The sequence below is a fragment of the Diaporthe citri genome (assembly GCF_014595645.1).
Source record: "Diaporthe citri strain NFHF-8-4 chromosome Unknown scaffold_16, whole genome shotgun sequence".
NCBI classification, from domain to species: domain Eukaryota; kingdom Fungi; phylum Ascomycota; class Sordariomycetes; order Diaporthales; family Diaporthaceae; genus Diaporthe; species Diaporthe citri.
The window spans coordinates 57,341-80,183 of NW_025064861.1; the positions used below are offsets into that span (position 1 = coordinate 57,341).

General features: G+C 44.5%; 5 protein-coding genes and 2 non-coding genes across 7 annotated transcripts; 3 read left to right on the forward strand and 4 right to left on the reverse strand.

Moving 5' to 3' along the window:
• Positions 1 to 1,517: 1,517 nt before the first annotated feature.
• INS49_005233 lies at positions 1,518 to 1,610 on the forward strand. The gene has a single exon. It is a non-coding gene; the product is annotated as a tRNA-Asp (tRNA).
• Positions 1,611 to 7,628: 6,018 nt separating this feature from the next.
• INS49_005234 lies at positions 7,629 to 7,728 on the reverse strand. The gene has a single exon. It is a non-coding gene; the product is annotated as a tRNA-Ile (tRNA).
• An 862-nt stretch (positions 7,729 to 8,590) lies between these two features.
• Positions 8,591 to 9,640, forward strand: INS49_005235 (uncharacterized protein; the record flags this gene model as incomplete). Its single annotated transcript, XM_043166019.1, has 1 exon — positions 8,591 to 9,640. The coding sequence occupies one exon, from the start codon at positions 8,591 to 8,593 to the stop codon at positions 9,638 to 9,640; it is 1,050 nt and encodes a 349-aa protein (XP_043017278.1).
• Positions 9,641 to 10,150: 510 nt separating this feature from the next.
• On the reverse strand, positions 10,151 to 12,784 carry INS49_005236 (uncharacterized protein; the record flags this gene model as incomplete). Its single annotated transcript, XM_043166020.1, has 4 exons — positions 10,151 to 10,912; positions 10,983 to 11,496; positions 11,561 to 12,187; positions 12,243 to 12,784. The coding sequence occupies 4 exons, from the start codon at positions 12,782 to 12,784 to the stop codon at positions 10,151 to 10,153; spliced, it is 2,445 nt and encodes an 814-aa protein (XP_043017279.1).
• A 1,237-nt stretch (positions 12,785 to 14,021) lies between these two features.
• Positions 14,022 to 15,482, reverse strand: INS49_005237 (uncharacterized protein; the record flags this gene model as incomplete). The annotated part of the gene is made up of 1 exon (XM_043166021.1): positions 14,022 to 15,482. One exon carries the CDS (start codon positions 15,480 to 15,482, stop codon positions 14,022 to 14,024), a length of 1,461 nt encoding a protein of 486 aa, XP_043017280.1.
• Positions 15,483 to 17,266: 1,784 nt separating this feature from the next.
• Positions 17,267 to 18,722, reverse strand: INS49_005238 (uncharacterized protein; the record flags this gene model as incomplete). Its single annotated transcript, XM_043166022.1, has 5 exons — positions 17,267 to 17,271; positions 17,375 to 17,405; positions 17,455 to 18,222; positions 18,524 to 18,599; positions 18,691 to 18,722. 5 exons carry the CDS (start codon positions 18,720 to 18,722, stop codon positions 17,267 to 17,269), a joined length of 912 nt encoding a protein of 303 aa, XP_043017281.1.
• Positions 18,723 to 19,126: 404 nt separating this feature from the next.
• Positions 19,127 to 21,507, forward strand: INS49_005239 (uncharacterized protein; the record flags this gene model as incomplete). The annotated part of the gene is made up of 4 exons (XM_043166023.1): positions 19,127 to 19,326; positions 19,385 to 19,598; positions 19,829 to 20,331; positions 20,397 to 21,507. 4 exons carry the CDS (start codon positions 19,127 to 19,129, stop codon positions 21,505 to 21,507), a joined length of 2,028 nt encoding a protein of 675 aa, XP_043017282.1.
• Between the last annotated feature and the right edge of the window lie 1,336 nt (positions 21,508 to 22,843).

Sequence of the window (22,843 nt, forward strand, 5' to 3'; positions counted from 1 at the left end):
GGGTTAAGCTCCATTGTCCGTGCAAAAAAACTGATGGTGCCATGTTACTTTAGAGCGTTGGTCTGATTTGGTCGTCCGTGTGAAGAACTTACTGATTCCAAAGACTCCAATACCTTTTGCGCGATTCCCATGTGTTGACATTGACAGCTGGGCAGTTTTCCAGACTAGCTGTCTGCAGATTCTCCCGTCTTTCTAATAGCCGCTGTTTTCGCGTGCCGGCGGCGTTCTTGCTTTTAGCTGCCGTAGGGTTTATCGTGATGAGAATACTTTGAGAGGATGTTTTACTTAGGCAATTGTTGACCGCTGTTGCTGGCATTGATGCTTGCGGAAGGCCAAGGCGAAGGAAATAACGTGTCCAGCCGTCTTTTGCGAAATTAAGTGGAATCCAGACTTAATAAGTTAAACATACATGCGCCAGCCCTCGCCTTAAGGATGCCCGTGCCGGTTACCTTAGCCCATGTTGTCCTGGGCCGGGGTGCTCCTACCCCAAAGCTGCGAACCATACCACGTCCAACCCTTGCGCAGCGCCTACATATGATGGCACCCAAATGCAGCTATTGGAGCGACATGACGAAAAGCACACCCCCCGGGCGGACGGATGTGATGAGTCGGCCCAGAATAGCTAGCGTCCCCGCTTATTTCTTTCCTCCTTTAAAAAACACATCTTGCTTATTTTTAAGGAAGGTAAAGAGTACCGGGTTGGAATTTAAGTAGTGCTTGGGCAAGGCCTACCGGCCACTTGCTAACGCTTAACCCAGCGCCTTAATCATCTCTTTTTTAATTTAATTAGTAGCCTGGGAAAAGTGAATTTAATTGGGAGGTTTGGGGAGGGTTTGAGTTGTAATTTGGAGTGTTGCTAATCTTAGCCGTTTTGGGCGGACTCATCACATCTGTCCGCCCGGGGGGTGTGCTTTTCGTCATTCCGCTATTGGAGCGACAACTACAAGGCAGCCTTCTCAGCGACTCGCCCCTAGACCGAAGTGCGACAAGGATTGCTGCAGATGTAGAGCCTACCACTGTGTCCCGATCATTTTCCCTTTTCCCGCCGACAAGGCTCGGATTCCAAGCGGCTGACTTGCTTCATCATGGCTCATAATTAGACTGTCCATCGGGCATTTTGTTACAACGGTTCATCGCTCAACATAGGACACCGCTTGAGCTGCTACTGTTAATCCTTTCAAAGAGACAAGGCGAGGAATGCGAATAGCTTCAAGGCTGCTTTTAGATTTTAGTCCGCCTCTTTCGACAATGCGACCCGGCCCACCTCGCCGCGCGCACAGGGTGTTGGAAATGCGAAGGGGGGATGGGTGTGTGGGTGTGGGCGCATCAGGGCGCGTAAAAAAGGAGCCAGTGCTGCTAGTTGCAGGCCGCCAGGTGGCCAGGACTGAGGCCCGTTGAAAACGGCGGCAGAACGGGGGCTGCACGGGGGCTGGACGTTCACGGTGCCACCGCTGCCAACAGTAACACCATGCTATGTACAACTGCGGGATTCAAGACTGCCAACAACACATAACCAATCTTTCGTAGTATAGTGGTTAGTATGCAAGCTTGTCATCGCCATCCAGGAAGCAGCAACGCTTGAGACCCGGGTTCAATTCCCGGCGAGAGAGAAGAACTTGCAAGACAACCTTTTTGGCTTTTTTTTTTCTTTGGCTGACTCGTACACTCTCTAGCGCCAGTGGTGGATTGTTGGCTCGGAATGTCTCCGAGCCAAGTGGGCAGTTCATCGTGAAACGAGTCAGCGTGACGCGTAACTATTTTGCGTCATGTGCACATGCTCCACACTCAGGCCACCGGCCAACTGGACGAGGACGGTTCTCTGCTAAAGGAGGGAGTGCAATTGTAGTACGTCAAATAGTGGCATTTACTCGACCTTCCAGTCACGGACCACATTGACAAGTATCCATAGCGTGCTTCGCGGGCCTTCTACTCTCTCATTTCTTTTCTTTTGTAACCCTGCAATAATTGTAGCCACTGGCTTTAACTTCATTGGATGAACTTGAAGATCCCTATGGTCTAAGCTGAATTTTTCCAGACGGCTCCATCGCAATTAATCTACTTTCATAATAGCATATGCTTGACAGAGTTGTTACTTTCGCAACATTGTGACTTTTGCAACATTGGCACTCTGTCATTCCAAGCGTTGTCATCTTGGGACCGCGAAGTAATCAATCTCAAGCAGAGCGTATCCTGTGATTGTCAAGGATAACGTCCCCGGCCCAGATTCGGCCCACCCCCTGATTCGGCCCAGCCCTTTTTGGTGCAAACGCAGCAAAATATACCCACTTTTTAACTCCCTTTTTTAAATCTAAATTAATTCCAGTAAATATAAAGTTTTATATACATATAAAAGTTTATTTAGGCTTTTACTGAAAAATATTATAAAATATTATACTTTATCTTATTATTATTAAATATTAAGATAATAAGAGGAAATATTAATATATATATTATTATTAATATTTAATTATTAAAATTAAATAAACATTTTATTATTTAAAATTATAATTATTATATTTAAATATATTTATAATTTTACTTTTTATATATTAAATTAATTTTATATAAATATATATAAATATATTTAATCTTTTTATAATAAATTTAATATTAAAAAATTAAATATTATAATTATTTTATATATTTATTATTAATAAATAAAAATATTAATAATTTTTATATAAGTTAATTAATAAATTATAAATTAAAATATAAGTATTATATAATATAAGGAATTTCCTTAAAAATTTAAATAATTTTAAAATTATAATTTTAAAAATTTAAATTTAATTTATTATATAATAAAAGATTTTTTTATTTTTTTAATATAATATATAATTATTTTTATATATAAATAAAAAGAGTAAAGGGTTTTAAAATTAATTTATAATTAATAAGGTAGGGTTAAAAAGTAAGTAAGTTTTAGTGCGTTTGCATTAAAATGTGGTGGGCTGAATTGGGGGGTGGGCTGAATCTAGGCCGGGAACGTTAATAGTTTCACAGTTTGTATATTATGTGTTAAATGAAAGGAATTTATATGAAACTATATATATATATACTTATCTTAAAATCCTTTATATTTAAATCCATAAAATTAATATATTATAAAAATATTATTATAAGTATATATTATATATTTAAATATATTATAACTTTAAAGTTTTATTTAATAAAATATATTTTATATATATAATTAAGCTTAGTTTTAAATAATAAGTTATTAAATTATTTTTATTAAATAAAATAAATATTAAGGGAGTTTTATTTATTATTTACTTTATATAAAATTTATATTTATATTAACGTAGTTTATTATTAAGTAGCAAATATTACTAAGTAGCGGATTTTTCCAACTTTACTTAACTTTTATTAACTATAATATTACGTTAAGGTAAATAAATTAATAAAAAGTTAATGTTACGGTTTAGGCTTTGCCCATTATAATTAATTAATGGGCTTTAGCCTTATAAGAATAAGCTTTAGCGTGAATGCAAACGGAAAGTAAACCTTTTCCTTTATACTTTAAATATAAACCCTATTTAAATACTTTATAATAAACAACCTAAGGCTAGCCTATAATATATATTTAAAGTCCTTTTATATTATAAATTTATAATATAATTATATAAAACTTAATATAATAAAACTTAAAAAGAATAATAATAGCTTATTAAGCCCTTTCTTATTTAAAGGAATTCTTATCTTAAGAATACTTAGTAACTTAACTAATAAAAATAAGGGCTAAGTTTATAATAAATAGGAAGGTAATTAGCGCTAAAGGAGCTTAATTCTTTTATATATTTAATTAGCTAAGAACTTTTTATAATTAATTTTTACTTTATATTAATTTTATAAAAATATTTAAGGAATAGCTAAAAAGCTTTTTAAAGAAGGTTTGCCTTATACTTAAAAACCTTTTTAAGTAAAAGCATATTAAGCTTAGCTTAATTATGTTATAATAGCGCTATAAAGAAAAAATAGCAAAATTTCTTGCTTAATTTAATTAATTAGCTTATATAGCAAAAACTTAAAGTTAGCTAAATAAGTATAAAATATTATTAATAATTAATGACTTAACCTTTATAGCAAAAGCTTAACTTAATTATAAAAAGTAGTTAAATATATTTAAGGCCTTTTGCTTTACCTTATAGCAATATAAAGATATTTTTAATATTATAATAAGGAAGGATAATATTTAACCTTAAAATGATAAAGTAATAAATATTAATATTATAATAATTTTAATAAATAAAGTTAAGTATTTTATATATAGCTAACTTAGTTATTATAAGCATAATTATTTTAATTATTGCAAAAGAATAAGGGTGCAACTTTTATTAATTAAGGCTAGTAAAGGAAAGGAATTTATTTAAGGAAGTATAAAATTTTTCCTATAAGGTAGGGCTTAAAAGTAATGCTAACTTAATGCTAATCCAGGCTTAAAGCAAACCAGCTATATACCAATTAATTTAGCATTATAGAAATACTTAAAATTTAAGAAATTCCCATTAATAAAGCAAATTATTTATAATTAAGCGCTAATTAATTGCAAATTATATAATAAATTTATAATTTTAAGGTTTTAAATAAAAAAGCTTATATAAAAGGCTTATATTAAAGGATTATAAAAATGCTATTAATTTAGTTGCTAGCTTATGCTTAAATAATTATTTTTTATTAACTTACTTTAGCTAATATATTAAATTATAAGGGCTAAGGCGTGTTAATTATAAATAATAAGTTAGGCTTTTAGCATAATTAAAAGGCGCTAAGGTATAATTAAATGGCTAAATAAAAAGCAATATTTAATTTATAACTAAACCATAGTATCCTTTATTTTTTATTATATAGCTGCCCTTTAAAGCCCGCTATAAAAACCTAAAAAAGGAGAATATATTATGGTTTAAGCTTTGCTCATTATAATTAATTAATGGGCTTTAGCCCTATAAGAATAAGCTTTAATGTAAATGCAAATGGAAAGTAAACCTTCTCCTTTGTACTTTAAATATAAACCCCATTTAAATACCTTACGGCAGACAACCCAAGGCTAGCCCATAACAATTAATATTAATTAATGCTAACTATATTTAATTCTTTATTTTTAATTAATTTTATTAATTTAAAAGTATTAGCGTGAATATAATATTAATTTAAATAAGTTAACTTTTAATAAGAAATATACATTTAATATTAATTAATGCTAATTATATTATTAAAAATGTAATTTGCTATAAATTAATAAAATAGCTATATTTATATTAATTAATGCTAATTAAGCTAGATTTATTATAATATAATTAAAATTTAATTAATTAAACCCTTTTTTATCTTTCTTATAAGTTTTTATATTATGCTTATTTTCGCTGCAATTACTATACCATTATTTAATTAATTTACCATGAATTGCCTTCTTAGCATTACTACTTATTTTATTAGCTAGCTGTTTTCCCTTTTATTTCTTTTAAATAAAAGCTTAAGATTTCTTAATAATAAGTATTCCTTTAAGCTATATTTAAGTTCTTTTAACCCTTTAATGTTTAATAAGTATTATATTAATATTTTAAAGCATATAAATTTGCTTGCTTATTATAATAAGTAAGTATATCATTATTTATATACTTTTTGCTAATTAATTAATAATCTTTATAATTAATATAAAAGAGCTTTTTTAATAAATAAAAATCTTGCTTTTAATAAAACTTAATTATTAAATAATTTATTAAGCATTTAATAATATTTAAAACTTTTATTTTTAAGGAGAAATAAAAAGGAATTATATTAAAGTTTATAAGCGGATATTAAGCTTAAAAATTATAAAATTAAAGTCTTAAAAAGAAATTTTAGCTTTTTTAAATGCAAACTTAATATTTTTTACTATAAAAGTTTTATTATAAGCTACCTTAAATATAAGAAAGAACTTAAATTTAATAATATAATTAATAAAGGCCTAAATAAAAAGGTTAATTTTATTGCTATATATATACTTTAAAGGTAAATATAATATAATATTTAATAATTAAAGTAAATAAAATAAATATAATAATATATTAATAATAATAATTTTATTATTTTTATAATATTAATTAAACTTAACTAATATATAGCTTTTATAACTATTTATAATTAATATTTAATAATTAATATCTTTCTTTAATTTAATATATTTATTAAAATATTAAATTTATTTTAAATTAATCTTATTATTTATTTATTTATTAAGAATAAGCTTAATAACTTAATTATTTAAAAAACTTAATTTTATTACTTAGCTAATAAAATAATAAGCGCCTTAAATAATTATAAATAATAAGATTTATAATTTATTTATATTAATATATTTAATAATAATTATTTATTTTTAATTATTAAGCTAAATTAATTTAACCTTTTTATACTTATTAATATATATAATAATTATTAATAAGGTAATTATACTTATTATAAAGCTAATCTTATTAAAGTTATAAAGATTATTATTAATAATTTAATACTTAGCTATTATATTAAAAAAAAGCTTAAATTAATTCTTAATAATTTTTAAATCTTTATAAAGAGCTTTTTAATAATTATAAGGATAATTAAATTTAATCTTTAAATTAAGTTATAAATTTATAAAGCATTAAGCTTAATGCTTATTTATAAGCTTATTATCTTAAAATGCTAATAAAAGGTTAGCTATATTTTTTATATTAAAAAGTTATAAAGAGAATTTTTAAGTATTTTAATTAATAATATATTAAATAAGCATTTACTTTTTAATTAAGTTAAGTTTATATTATTTAATGTATAATTCTTTAAAATTATATTATTAATTTATTTTATAATATAAAATTATTTTAAGAATATTAAAGATCTTAATAGCTTAAGTTATAAGTAAGGGTTTAATATAATTTTTTTAAAGTATTAAATAGCTTAAATAGCTAAAAATATTTTATTTTTTTTAAATAAAGAATATATATCTTTATTATTAATTTCTTATGCATTAAATATTTAAGTAAATAAATTAATGCAAGATTAATGTAAAAATTAAAAATATAATTAATATTAAAAACAACTTATCTTATTAAAACCTTAATAATTTCTAATTATATTATACTACCTTTAGCCCCTTTAAATTAATAAAATTAATTAAAAATAAAGAATTAAATATAATTAGCATTAATTAATGCTAACTTTTTATTAATTTATTTACCTTAATATAATATTATAATTAATAAAAGTTAAGTAAAGTTAAAAAAATCCGCTATTTAATAATATTCATTACTTAATAATAAACTACATTATATAAATAAAAGTAATATTATAAATATATTATAAAATCTTAAACTTTTATTTTAAAAAAGTAAATAATTTTAATAAATAATAAAGCAAGATTAACTTATAATAATAAATAAAATTATTTATAAATTAAATATTTTTAATTAAAATTAATATTAATTATATTATTTTTAATAAAAAAATATTTAAAATTTTATGTATTTAAAAATTATTTAATTTTTATATATTAAATAAGAAAAGGTTTAAAAAAATTAATAAATATAAAATTAATAATTATAAATCTTATTTCCATGAACTTTAACTTATAAACAACTTGAAATCCTTAAAACTATCTTGTAAAACAAAAAAAATGGTCAATGAGGGGATCGAACCCGCGACCTTCGCATTACACATATTTCCTTATTCAAGGAAGTATTAGTACGACGCTCTAACCAGCTGAGCTAATCGACCTCTGATTGGTTGATTTTGCCAATTCTGCATGATCATATCCGTTGGCTGTACCGTGGTATGCTAGTTGGACCGGGCAAACCACAAGGGCCGCGCCTTTAAGCTCTTTAGTGTAGCACACTTAGAACCAAGCTTCTAGTCATATCCCTTCTCTTAAGCTTTAGTGCTTCTTTACACCTTTTTTAACTTTAGCTGCTTTATTATTAAAATATTGCTCATAAGGTTTAATATGCTCCCTGTTATGTTCTTTTTTCAGACTTGAGCCTGTATAATTTAGTATAGGCAAGTAATAAGACGTACCAGAGCAGAGAGACTCAGTTTACTGCCTATAAAACATATGAGAAACTGCCTAGGTATTGCTTAAGAGGCATGATTTATAAGCTTACACACGATCCGTTCGAGTGTCGCGATGTACCGCGAGACATGCTGAGGGAATGCCCACCAAGCGGGATACTGTGCATCACGGTAACTCCACATGATAGAACCAGGATGTCTGCTTGGCATCGGCGCTCAGTGAAACTTGCAATCCTTATTTCTTGCTCGTCTGTCGATGGATATCAAGGTGATATCCCAGGACAGGTTTCTCCAACTCACCAATGTTCAGTGAGAGCCACCCAGGAGGCAGTTGCCAAGGATGCCCTCTCAACTTTCGTGTAATGCCACTGGTCAATCTACACGGGATCGCGATTGCGTAATCCGCTAGGAAAGAATTGTTCCACGTCCATCACACAGTCGACCTCGGCCTGACTCACGGTCTCTCCATGTGTGCAAACTTCATACTGAAATCCTCAACTCATCACATTGTTCAAGTCACAACCAACCTCTTGCCCGGGCTGTCCATTTTCGACAACGTTGGGGGCTGACGATGACCACGCACGCACAAAGCGCCGAGGGCGTCTCCACACTCCAGCACACACCCCTTCGCTCGGCCTACACCCCCTCCCAGATCCTCACCTACCTGGACCACGTCTCTTTCCCGCTGCCGCTGTCTTTCCCCCGCAACCCGCAAGCGCTCACCCTCCTCCACCGCCTGCAAATCACCACCATCCCGTACGAGAACCTGTCGCTGCACTACAACCCCCGCCACATCAACGACATCGACCCCCAGGCACTGTACCAGAAATTCGTCGGCCCGCCGAGCCGCGGGCGGGGAGGCTACTGCTTCGAGACGGCCGTCTTCTGGCTGAACATGCTGCGCGGCCTCGGCTTCACAGCCTACCACTGCCAGGCCTCGATCCGCCTGCGCGACGGGCCGGTGCCCAAGGGCGACTTCGTCGGCCCGCGCCATGTCGTCACCGTCGTCGAGTTCGGCCCCGAGCGCTGGGTGACGGACGTTGGGTTCGGCGGCGACGGTATGACGGCTCCGCTGCCGCTGCTCCAGGGTCTCGAGCCTGGGCGCGAGTACCCGGTGCACAGGAACCTGGGGTCGCAGGAGGTGAGGATCACGCGCGGCCTGTACCCCGGTGCCGTCTCGGATGGGGAGGGCAACAAGGTGTGGTTTTACGAGTACCGCAACCGTCCGGAGGACGAATGGAACAGGTACTTTGCGTTTGGCGACCGCGAGGCTTCGAGTTGGGATCTAGAGTGTGCCAATTATTGGGTCTCGTCGCACCCCGAGAGCTTCCAGCGGAAACAGATCCTTGTGGTCAAGTTCCTTAGGGACTCTGGTCAAGGGTTGATAGAGGCTGCAGATAAGTCTGACTCCGGTAATATTATGATCCCAGAAGTAGAAACGGGTGGGAAGATTATGCTTGCGGATGGGGTGGTTAAGAGAAACCTTGGAGGCAAGACCGATATAGTGAAGGTATGTCGTTCAGAGGAGGAGCGAGTACAGGCGTTGAGAGAATATTTTGGTATTACTCTAAGTGAAGATGAGCAACAGGGCGTAAAGGGATTCGAGACGGCTCTGGCTTGAACTGCGCGAGCATGGACCAGGAATAATTGTAGCATATCGAAGACAACTCCAGAGTTACAACGCAGTTTCCCGCCAAAAAAACATTGAGGGGGAAATGAAACGAAAACGTACAAATGCTGTCACTCACGTGTAAACTCTTGACCCCCTTGAACACTAAACATGGGCAAGACAGGCAGATCTAGCAAGGTAAGTAAGATCCCTAATTATAAGATGAGAGTCGCAAGGGAATGGCGGCAATTGAGCATATCCGAGATACTACTCTCCTATAGACTTTGACGGAGTGTAAATCATGACAGAAACCACAATGCTCTTCTGGATATCTATCTCGCAGGCTAAACAAATGCACCACACAATCCACACCACTATGCAAGACGCCGGCCCACCCATGTCGTAATGTATGTATCCAAGTGCCGTTCAAAGACACACACACATCTACCCATCCAGCCATCTACACACCATTTCCACACACATTGTCTATTTTTCCTCGGAATGTCCAGACCACGAAATAGCTTACTCTGCCCCAGCATCTCTCTCCGCCATGGTCCGTCCCCTCTCCCCGGAGACGACCGCCTCCCCACCATCCTCTACTTCCGTCATCTTCAAAGCGTCCTGCACGTCATCCACAAATTGGCCCTCCCCGCCCACGAGGTCCACGATGCCGCTGCGCACCATAAGCCGCCACACCTTACTGTTGGCCTTACCGCGGTTCGGGCACCGGCTGAAGAAGACCCGTACTCCGCGCTCGCGGTACGTCCGTACTATCTCCTCGAGCACCATCGTGCCAGACCCATCGAGCGAGGTCACGCCGTGGATATCGAAGATGATGTTCCTGTTACTGTCTTCGTGGCGGAGACGGGGTAACGCAGGGTGCGCCTTGCCCGTGCCGTACATCTCTAATCGCCTGAGCCTGGTCCTGAGCTCGCCCGTGTTGGCGAAGGTCAGCGGCTCCGGAATCTTGACGATCAAGCAGCCCTCAACAAACTCCAACCGCTCGGGGTTGTCCTCTGCGTTTTCGAATCGCTGGGTGCCCGGGATGCGCCCCAGGATTTGTATCCTGGGCCGGGTGGCGTGCCGGATGACCTGCAGAAGCGAGACGCCGATGCCGACCGCGATGCCCATGTTCAGAGAATAGAAAATAGTAGTTAAAACGATGACAAACATGAGACCGAGCTCGGGCCAGGCCCCGATGCGGAGGAAGAACGCGATGTCGTGGGGTGCTTCTTCGACTAGGGAATATGCGACTACTGTGATAAGAGAGGAAAGTACGGGTTTCTGCTCGCGTCAGATACAAACGCATGGCACACAAGAGCAGCAGGCAGTATTGTGCCAGGTATTTACTCACCGGAAGGTAGTAAAAGTAGGGCAGGATGAAGAAGATACAGATGACGGTCAGACCGCTCAAGAACACAGAGCTCATTGGCGTCTTCCCGCCCGTCTGCTTGTTCACCTTGCTCCTACCGTAGCCTCCAAAGGCAGGCATGCTCATGAAGCAAGCACCGATCAAGTTGGCAGTGCCCAATGCCACGAGCTCCCGGTTGGGACTGAGCTGTATGCCAGGAACGTCTTTGCTGGGGCCTAGACTCTTGGCGGCGACAGAAGATTCGAAGAACCCAAGTAGTGCGATAAGAAAGGAGGTGCCCATGGCATCCCTGATATGCGTCATATGAGACAGCTGGAAAGGCCACCTGAAGGTGAAGACGTGGCCCGACGCCGCCTTGATTTCGCCCATGATTGCAACGCCCTTTTCTTCCCAGTCGAGGAAGTAGCACAAAATGGCCGATAACACGACAACAATCAGACGGTCGGGAATATATACCAAGCTCGGGTAGCGCGGTTGCAACTTCTTCTTCATTTCCCTGGAAGATGTCAGCGTGTTCAGGCCTAGGACGGTGAGAGCAGGCTGTTGAGAGGGAGTCGTACCTGCAAGTCATGACTATGGTGAAGCTGACAAAGGATATGACAGCAGTGAGGACATGGACGTCACCGGTATGTGTCAAGATGAAGGTCAACTTGTCCATGGTGCTCCCATGGCCGACGTGGTCAGCCGCCAGCTGGGCCAAGCCCAACTCGGGCATCAACTGCTCCACGAAGATGACGAATCCAATGGCCGAGATGAACCCACGCAGGAATGGTTTTGAGAGCACGCTATCGAGGAATCCCAGACGGAACAGGCCTGACAACAAGATGGTGGCCCCGGCTGTCCCAGCGATGATGCCACAGATCTGGGCATGCATGACTGCGTCATCGTCAGAGCCACGGCCAAGTTCGACGCTGCCCTTGACGACGCTTCCCACCAGCAATGACCCGGGAGCCTCAGGGCCGAGGATCATCTGAGGGGCAGTACCCAGAACGGCGTACAGGAAGGGATTGAAGACAAAGGAGTACAGGCCATTTATTGGTGGGACGTGGGCGAGGGTGTCAGCGAGGGAGAGGGCCATTGGCAGATACATGCCGGCGATGGTCAGAGCGGCAATGAAGTCACCCTTGAGGAAGGAGAGCTTGTACTGGCGCAGCCATATCAGGGCCGGGAAGTAGTAAGAGAGGTACCTGCGTGTGATGTCAGTCGTGGGTATCTGCGGTACCGTTGGCATCGTGTACGCACATGAAGGCGTTGTCCTTGACGCCGTGCCTCTCGGCTAGCTCGCTGGACCTCCCCATGGTCTTTGTCCTCATGCGCTTCGCCCATCGTTTCCTCCAGTCCGGGGCGCCCTTGGCTGCCACATAGGCGACAACACTATCTATTATTGGCAGCGAGCTCTCGGACGAGGCACCGGGCGACGGCGCGCGAGAGCCGTTCAGGGACGCGTTGACAGAGCGGCTGAAGCCGTTGGTGGGACTCGAAGGCTGCGGGGAGAAGGTGCCGTGACTGCAGGGCCCCTCGTGGGCATGGTCGCGGTCCAGAGCATCTCGAAGCAGGGCCGTTGTTTCGGAGGGCGCTCTCGAATGGCCGGGGCGTCTGGGAGGGGAGGGATCTCGGGAGGCAGAGCCGCCTTGAACGTCGGGAGTGGACGAGTTCGAGGGGGAGTTCGAGGACAAGGAGCCCGGGCTGGCGGTGTAGGTCCTACGCAGTCCGCTGGGGGTGGAAGGCGCGTGTGGGTTGGTCGTGGCATTGCCCGAGGGCGTTCGAGAGTTGTTGGAAGCCATGTCTGCTGGTGCTGGTGCTGGTGGTGGTGGTGGTGGTGGAGGAGGAGGACACAGATGTCTCTATCACATCACCGTCTGCGCCGTCCGATGCTGCGTCTCGTAAATCATGTAGGCTTGGCCGCAATGTGTATCGACTATGCCGTCTGTCTCGATTCTTTCGTCTGGACTGTTCGTGGGGCAAGGGACGGATGGCGAAATGCAGGCGGGCGGCAAAGGGACGGTGAAGTAGGTATGCAGACTCTAGTCTGCTATGGGCCTGTCGCAGGTTGTTGGGCGGCCGAGTCAGAGAGAAACCAGTCACCATAGAGCAGCGACGGCCAGCTAGCCAGCCAGGGGATCAATTGGTTAGTCAACCATTCAGTCCTCCAAGCACAAAACCAGATTGTTAATTGTCAGCCAAGCAAAGGCGCATCGACTTGAAGCCGTTGTGAGAGGGAACTTGACTAAAAAGTTGGGTCGGCGACGGAGGGGTTCTGGGGGCATTTGTCACGCCTGCACGCCCTGGGACTTGGCCTCTCCTTGTGCCTGTGCCGGGGCCGCACAACGCCCCAACGCCCCAACCCCAGTAGAGAGCGAGGCGTGTGAGGGTCCCCGGCCGCCAAGCGATAAACGGCGCCGGTGTCGCGGTCGCTTCCCGCATCCCCGGCAACTGGCGGCCAAGCGACCACGCTAAAAACGTCAGCTGTCATCCAGGATCACACGCCATCACATTGGCTCAGCTCAGAGCCCAGGTCCCAGGGCCCAGATCTACTGCAAGGTGCAGATCCAGATTCCAGATCCATATTGGACGGGAGGCCCAAGCACACATGTCACACACAAGACAGCACGTCTAATCATCACTGCATCGAGCAGCACAATGTGTCACAACAGCATGTTTGTATTGCGTACAGGCCTGCCTGGCCCCCAGTTCCCGTCCATCCTATCGTTGGCCATAGCGACAACAAGGACCATGAAAATAGCAACAATAACCACAGGCTGTATGCTCCGTGATGTACACATGTCCCTTCTCCTGCTCAGCCCAAGGGGCAGCCAAACCCCCTTCATGACATCTATCTCTCAGACTGACTGAGCCAAATAGAACACCTCTGCTGTCTACAGTCCCTCGGTCCCATGATGTAATGGCGGAATCCAAGATGCTGTGGGTGGCCGCGAGCCTACCATCGACAAGTGATTCATCGAACAGTGTCGAGCAGTCAAGACCATCTCTTTGATACAGCAGAACTCCCTGTTCCGGCGATCAGTCGCTCTTGGGGCCACCCCTTGCTGCGTGCCTCTCGAGGAGTTTTTGCCTCTTCAGAGCTGCTGCTCTCAGCCTCTCCTCCTCCTCCTCCCCGTCATCGTCCTCCTCGTCCTCCTCGAACTCTGAGAATTTCCTGCCGGCCTTGGCAGCGTTCTGCTGGTTCATCTCTGGCATCAGATTGTCCACCTCAGGAGGGTTTGGGCGCTTCCGAGAGCTTCGCTTCCTGCCCTGTGTCGTCAGCTGGGGTTTGGGTGCCGCAGCTGCTTCCTGTGCTGCAGCTTGTTCCCCTGCTGCTTTTCCCGCTTCCTCCTGTCTGATCCTCTCTCTATCCGCTCCCAACTCCTCATAAAACATCCTGTTCCACTCCTCACGCTTCTTCCGCCTACCACCGACGTCCACGATTGGCGTGAGCCCCTCCACATCGATTCCAGAGAGCTCAAAGTCGGTCATATTGGTATCTCCTGACCAGCGAAAGATGTTTCCGTCCTCGGGCATGGTATTACTGCCTTTCTTCTTCGGGGCAGCACTTCGACCGACCGCGGTACGGTCATTACTGCGGGCCAGGGACCGGTTGGCCGGCGCTCGGAGCCTTCGCTGGACGCCGTCGAGCTCGTCCAGCTCGTTGGCCTTCTCCTTCTCTTCCTCCTTGAACAGCTGGTCCAGCCTCTCGAAGGCTCTGATCAGATCATTGGCCCCTTTTCTGCCCGAGCCGTGCCTGAAGTAGAAGAGCAACCAGAGAAAGAATTGGCGACAATCGGGACCATTAAGTTGGTTCATCCATGTGCCAGACGTGCCAGACGTACACGCGCACGCGCGCTCCCAAAATACGGGGCGCGACTGTCTCCGTTTACGCCAGCAGGCCTCAAACTGTTCGACGCTACGGATCAGATGGCCGCGCACGCCATTTGGTGTCAGGTTTCCATCTTTGGCGAGGCGTCGCATCTGCTGGTAAACCATCGTGTCCACGTCCTCGTTGGCGATGATGTTGTTGGAAGGGATTCTGAAATTCTCCCATGTGTCTGTCTCCACGATCAGTTCGGCGGTGTTCTTGAGCCTCGGCCCTCCCTCTGAGATTGTGTGGTATTGCGCAGGTTGTCTGCTCTCATTTTCACCGTCATCCACAAATGCATCTCTGTTTGTGGCCCCTGCCGTTGTGCTCCGGGGGGCTCTTATGCTTCGGAGGCACCTGTCGCTGGGGAGTGCTTTTCGGTTGGACCTGCGATAAGACTGCGTCTCGGTAGATTGGAAGCCAGGTCTGGCCCGCTGCGGTTGCACGTTCTCCTCGGGCTCGGCCTCCGTTGAGCCCTGGTTCTGCTTCCTGGTACGGTCGTTTTCAACTGCATTCTTCTTCTCGATCCGAGTGGAGTGCCTGGTACCGCCACCGAAGATCTTCGGCCTTCCTGATGATGGTTTCGGGGTCGCAGCCGAGCTGGATGCGGCTGGCTTAGAAGGTGCCATTGCGTGTTTTTGCGAGTATGATAAGAGAAAAAGGCTGATCAATGGGATGTGTTGGAAGGGAGGCAGAAGTCGGTGCAGAGCCCCAACACAAGCGAAGGTGAGCTTGCGATAGGGAATGTACTCGACAGAGCACAGAGAACAGAGAGCAGGACTTTGGCTGGTGAGAAAACCGAGGAGAAGTTGCTCTCGAAATGCTCGGCTTGAGAAGAGGCCCCTGCAAAGAAAGGGCGAGAAGACTCTGGGAGACGGCTGTTGCGTCAACTGCTGAGATCAGGACTGGTGGTGACAGTATCCTTGTCGACACAACAGATGTTTTGGGTGGAAAGGAAGTCTGTCGTTGAGATGGAAATTGCAAGAGATGCTGGGCTTAAGTATTGCTCCAGTCTGGCCCGGTAGGCCAAGTACGTGTGAATGGTTGCAAAGTAAAAGAAGATGTTACAGGGTCGTGGGACACCGTGAGCATCAGTGCTGGTGGTGACAAGATCGTCACCAATGGTAGTGGGGACTCGTGGCCAGTACTCACTCTTACACGGTTGTATGATTTAGACAAGTGAATGGACTTGTGAAGGGTGATGGTGAATGAGGCCGCCACGGTTTGTGTTGATGTTCCCAAGAAGGGACGTGTTGGTCGGCACACGCACAGTTGCTGCGTCAGGGGCCGCTGGGGCCACAGTTGAGGAAGGACAGTGATTACATGGAAGCTTGCTATCTTTCTTCAAGAGATTCCGACGCTTTCATGACACCTCGATGACCTTGGCAGAGGTGTACAATGTTGATCTAACCCCAACACGATGTTGATTGTCTGGCACGTGCTCGCGATCGTGGAGCGCGCCACTTGAGGCAGCACTGCCAAACGAGCGGCTTTTTAATTTTGAAGATCCACTGGCTCTTTCAGTGCTTCATCAGGTAGGTAGTGGAGAGCAAAAGAGACGCAGCACAAGTTGGGAAGTAGTTGTGGGTATTGATGGTGTAGGCAGCGAAAGTGAGGGCAGGTGGGTAAACAGTAGATGAACAGCATCTGGAGTAAGGCACCTTTGGATGGCATGGTGCCCGCTCCAAACAATTGCATCCCATCGCCTCCCTGCAAATGATTCGATTTTGATTAAGTGGGTATTATACTACATATAGTAATACAACAAAAGTCTCGAGATGAACCGCAACATTTACAGACACAGGCCATATTTGACTCTGTTGATCAACCGGTGGTGCATCTTTTCGCATGCCAGACGGTCGTCAGGAGACTTTTCATGGGGATAGGTATACTACCTGCGCATGCAAATGAGTTCAGGCATATTCATGTATGGGCACATGCGTTATGTGTAAGTTAGGTAGGTCCATTGCCTTCTCTGGTGATTGCAACTCAGCTGAAAAAGACATCTTTTGTTTGTCATGCAAGCAGCCCAGACTCATTTTATTGAATCTTTGCGAATTTCATGTCACCGCATTGCTCAGCCGCAAATTCCCTTCGGGTGTTCTGGTTCTCCAGGAAGACTTTGTGACTCGTAGCCTCTTGCTGTCCATACAGAACTTCTCATTAGAACAATTCCACTGCTAGGAGACTGTCGCAACCCAGAATGCCACTGGCCAAGAATGTGATCACGAGATGTTTACACAGCGGCCATGACGTGTCTATCCAACCGTAGTCTAGGCAGAGCTACTATCATTGAGCCAGCTGCAAGAGTCGCTCCTGTGAACATTGAAAGAGCCAGATACCCGCCATTGGCAACCAGTTGGCCAGCAATTGGGGTGCCAACGAGGACTCTGTTGTATCAAAGTTAGTTCCATCATCCTAAGATCAAGCTGAGGAAATATTGAAGGTAATTACGTTATGGAGATAGATCCAGTCACCAGCCCGATTGTGGTACCTTGCGTTTCCCGGGTGGCAATCTTACCGGAGCATGCACCTTGCAAGCTCATCACGGCCTGTAAGCGTTAGCTACAAGCCTTGAAAGCTTCCATGGGTAATACTTACTCCAGATGTGAAACCGTATGTCAAAGACCAAACAACCAGCCCAGGCAGGCTTGTCGCTGCAGTCCAACAGAAGCCAACGATAGCAGATGTTCCCAGCGCTACAACCATGAAGTTGAAGTGTCCCCACCTATCCGCTAGGACACCAGGGAGAACTCGCCCGAAGAGCGAAGCAGCATTGAGAATCGAAATCAAATAAAAAGACATCGAAGGTGACACTCCCTTGGCCACTGCATAGGACGAAACGTAGAAAAAAGGAGCAAAGAGTCCAAGGTAGCCGATTGCGAGGCCAGCGCAGAGGAAGACAAATTCCGGCTTCTTCACGATTGAGAAATCCGTCTTTCTGCTCTTTGGGGGCTTCTCCTCAAGCGTCTCTTGTGCCTCCCCATGCTCGGTGGGAGCCAACGGCCGTGGTCTGTCCTGAGGAGCCTCAACCACAATCAGACAGGCAACGGCCAGCAATGGCAACATGGTGAAGCCCACAACTCGCATCGTCCAACCAAAACCGAGGCCTGTATGATAAAGAAGCTGCTGCAGAACGATGGGCCAGACGAGACCTCCGAGAGATGAGCCGCTGATCACTAGCCCCAGAGCCAGACCCCTGTGCCGCGGCAAATGGCGAGATACAACCGCAACAGGTGGCCATGTCACGAAGGACATTGAGATACCGAGAAGCAGGGCTTGCGCGAGAAAGAACTGGTAAAAGCGGGTGCACAAGGAGGTCATGAAAACGGCTATCAGGACGCCCAGACTCCCGCCGCAAAGAAGCACCTATACTTCGCTGTTAGTCGTGATTCAATATTGAGACTCAAGTAATCCTTTGCATCAGGCAACAGCTTAGCAATCGGAGCCTGGAGTACATCATCATTGGAATGCGGCCGTGCGGTCTGTCCGGGGCCAGGAAGATGGAAAGGAAAGAGAAGGTACTCGCCCTTGGGCCGATTTTGTCAACAACAACGCCGGTCAGAGGTGCCAGCATGTATAGCATAAATATTGACACTGAACCGAGCCAAGATATGTCTGACTCTGATTTATCCTGCAACATATTTGTCTTGTAGTATACTTCAAATACCCCAAACGAGTTGAGAAATCCGACGCTGGAAAATAGTGATAGAGATGCTCCAGCGACCACCAGGTAAGAGCGTACGCTGATTCGACAACGTCAGAATGTGCTGCCAGTATCTTGCACACAAATAAGAAGTATGCTTCATAGTCAGAGGGTTAGTGGATAATACATACCTCGACTTTTCGTCAACCGGCTGTTCTGGCATTTTCGCTTGCGTGGATTTCTTGAAGAAATGCGCTGTGAAATTAATGAGACGTAATGAAGAGTGTCTATACGCGCTTGGTGCATTCTGTAGAAATCCAGACATCCATTTTCTGCTCGCTTGAGACGTGTTTGATATTTGGGAATAGAAACTCGGGGCTTCCACGGATGTTGTCCCGCAGGCGCTGACTGACTTACTGACTGGTCTTTAGCGGCCTCTGGACAGTTGACAGGCCTTTCCCATCGCAGCTAGACTCACCTGGTAGACCCACTGTCCAGGACCCCCCTTCACCTAAACCGCTTTGTTCCACGCTTTTCCATCCAGTCCGGATCATCCGAGGAGCATTCACTCTCAGCTCACCACTCCTGCGATCCGACTTACCTTCACACTCCACGGAACCTCCGGCCATGAAGCGACGAATATCTCCCACAACGGTAGCCGCAGACCAGGACACCCCCCGACGCCGACGACAGCCTCAAACCAGCTGCAATTTCTGCCGCTCCAAGAAGCTGAAGTGTGACCGTGGCCAGCCATGCGCCAACTGCACCACTCGCGGTATCCAGTGTGAGGGCCAAACCTCGCCACCGCCGCGTACTCTTGGTCTGGGGTAGGTTTTATTCCGTCTCGCTTGACCTTGAATGCCCTTGAGTAACCGCGCTGGGCAGCAAGAGTGCAGCAGGCCCGGATGCGGTCTTGGAAAGGCTGCACCGGCTCGAGGAAGCCGTCTTCGGCCCCGCCACGCCGACTGCACCAACCGACGTCAGCACTGTCGCTTCAGCTCAGCCGCCGGGCTCAAGTCCTGACGAGGAGCCTGTGTCAAATTCTAGCAGGGCTCGGTGTAAAACCTCGGCGGAGCTGGACTATAATCTTGCCGCTCCGGTAAGCAGCAATGAACCGTTGATTGTGCCTGCGGCCCCGCGGCTGCTCCACGCCAAGGGGAAACGTGCCACAGAACAGCTATTAACGGGCGAGCACTTTCTAAGGTTATTGATGACTGTGACCTGTTCACGTTCCGTGTCACAAGCAGTGGCGAATTTTCGAATCCCAGACGCTCCTCGCTGAGATGCATAGATATTCCTTCCCGGGAGGATGCTGTGGCTCTCTTCAAGGACTATCTTGACAACACAGACTTCCACGTCGTCAACTTCATCCACTATCCAACCGCGCAGGCCACGATTGCCAAAATGTACACGCAGCTGCGACAGGGCGAGAAGGTCAACCTTGCCTCTGTAGCTTTTGTTCTCAGCTTCTGTGCTGCGACCGCTTTCTTCTGGGACCAGGAATTTCCCTGTGGTTTCAGCTTCCTGTCAGAAGAGAACGCCGCCGCCTACTCCCAAGTATGGCGAGCATCCGCCTTCGATTTGTTGGACCAGTCTCAACGGGCAGCTCTGAACTCACTGGATGCCATTATTGGCAGGCTGATCCTTGCAGATCTGATTTACAACATGGAAGGCACCTCGTCTCGCTTTCGCTACATCCAAAGTGGTGCTCGCGCGGCGGCTTATGAGATGGGCTTGCACCTGATTGATCTACCAGGCCACGAGGACGGGGACACCAGCATCTACCGCGAGATGAAGAGACGCGTATGGTGGTATCTAGCCTCGACGGACTGGTGAGTCAATTACTAGCGTCGTTGTCTCGCTGCAATATTTCTTGACTCTGATTCAAATGTCACAGGCTCCTGGGCGCTATGGGAGGCCCGCCCGGTAGGATATATACGGTCAACCCAAGACACATGCAGGTAAACTATCCTCATTACATTGCAGACTCCGACCCAATGGTCGCTATGTACGGTGCGTGGGCGGAGACAGCACTATTACACATGAACATGCGAATTCGCCTTGGCGAGATCTGTCGTCAAGTCGTCGATGCGTTGCCTCTGGGCTCTGGGGATATCGACAATCTACCATATTCGAAGATCGCCGCCTTGGATCGACTCTTTGAACAACTTCAATTGGACATTCCAACCGTGGTTTCAACGGCAGACATGAACTCTCTGGGCGCCACAGCGCAAACGCTAGCTTTCCAACGGTCTGTCGGCACGATCTCTTTGAACGCACGATGGGCGCGACTGCTGAGACCATTGCTGCAAGCCAGTAATGTGCCAAAACAATTCGAGGTCTTTCGCAAGAGGTGCCTGAACTCGACAGAAACAGTCATCGAAATAGCATCGACAATACTCAGCGCGGCTGTGGACTCTCCGAGCTCAACTGATTCTGGCAGCAACCGTATGACGTCGCGCCGCAGCCCTTACCGTAGCGGACTGATCATAAACCACCTGTTCATGGCATGCACTGTCCTCGCTACGGACCCGGCACTGAGGGAGAACGCAGGCGCGGCAACAAGCACGCACGCAGATGCTGGAACAGAGCGCCGAAGGGCTGCGCTGGCAAATGCGTGCCGGCTGCTCGAGAAGGCGGGCGAGAAGAGCGGCATGGCTGCTGCAATGGTGCGACGGCTGGTCGGTGTCTTGAGAAAACACAGGGTGCACGGAGTGGAGAGTGACGGCAGAAGCTTGCGAATCCAGGATGCACCCGTGACTGGCACGCTTGCCGCACCTGACCAAAACTCGGTGCAGAAGTTGCAACAGGCTCTGCCGATGGCGGAAATCTCTGTGGGCCCTGCAGGACAACAACATGGCATTCCACAGGGCTGGGGCTTTGGTGCGGCGGTAATGGATCCAATCGGACTGGGTGGGATCTGGGACGAGTTCTTCGAGACAAATCCCACGGACGATGGATGGCAGCAGCTGTTTGCAGACCTGGATTCTTTCGCTGGAGGGGTATGATTTATCTACTTGCCAGTACCGGGCATTGCTGTGCATATCTGCTTTTGGCGTGACATCATTCTTCGGAACGCACGTCTTCGGCTTGTCTGACATTTGTAATCTCTCCTCCCTTGCCCCTTTGTGCCGTCTGCTATTCTACGGTCAACCGTTCGCAGGAAGGCGGACTTGGCCGAGTGAGGCAACAAGCTATTCTTTGTCCCAATCTTCAATGTCTTCGGCTTGATGTTCGAATTTTCAAGCCAACCTATATCTCCGATACTGACTCACAACGCTCTGTTTAAATCGGACTTGTCGTCTTGTCTACAAAGCAAGTGTCCCAACGCCGATTATATACCTCAGCTCGCAGCATAAAAGTTCACTTTACATCCATCCCAAATCGCGTGGTAACCAACCCCACCAAGAGACACGCCTAGTCCCACATGAAGACTGAATTTTAAGTTACCACACCTCTTCAGAATCCACGAGAGCTGCTCCACAAATACCGCGGCAGCGCCTGGTCACACAATGTGCCTCCTGCTTTATTGCTACTTTCGTTGCATCCATTGCAACACCACCCTATTGGAAGAGGACACGATGCCCTGCACCAAAGGTTTAATAACGAACCAAGCGTGTCCTCAAAAGAAGGTTGTCGGTGCCAGGGATTGGAGGTGCTGCAAAATGTGCAGGTCTGGTAGCGGCCGGAATTGTTGGTGTAGGGTTCAGCCTGGACTTCGGATACGGAAATGAGCCTCAGGTCGAGTGGTCCACGGGTTAAAGGGGAAAATAAGCGCGTCGTTTTGTCTCAACAATCCTAGGGACGAGAGTCTCGGATGACTTTCAGAACTCCGCGACTGAGGCAATAAGCTTCTATGCGGCGGCAGATTTTGTGGCTCGAGAACCTCCGTCGAGCACCCGAACTTAGCAAATCACGGACATCGGAAAAGTCTTGTCTTGTTTATTTCTGTTGGCCGGGAGCATCACATAGATTTTCTTTTCTGAAGACAAAGAAGGTTAGGGGAGGCCGACTGAGTCAAAAGGCACAGATCTGTGGCCAGTTTGCATAAGGTATTGCCTAGATGCTTGCGGGAGGTTGAACATCCATTGATGAGTCACACCGATTCTCGTGAAAAATCTCCATGAAAGCCCGCTTCAGATTGAATGCCACAATTGTGTTCTCGATTTGAACAGTTCCGGCTTTTACAATGGAAAAGGAATGATAAGTCAGAATGGAAGATGAGATAGAAAGCAAGGATAGGCAGCCCAGTCCCCTCGGATAATAATGCCGTATTGACATCCTCACACGTACAAGTTTCGGAGCAAGTCCGTTTCAGAAACAGATGGTTGCTTCTGTATGCCT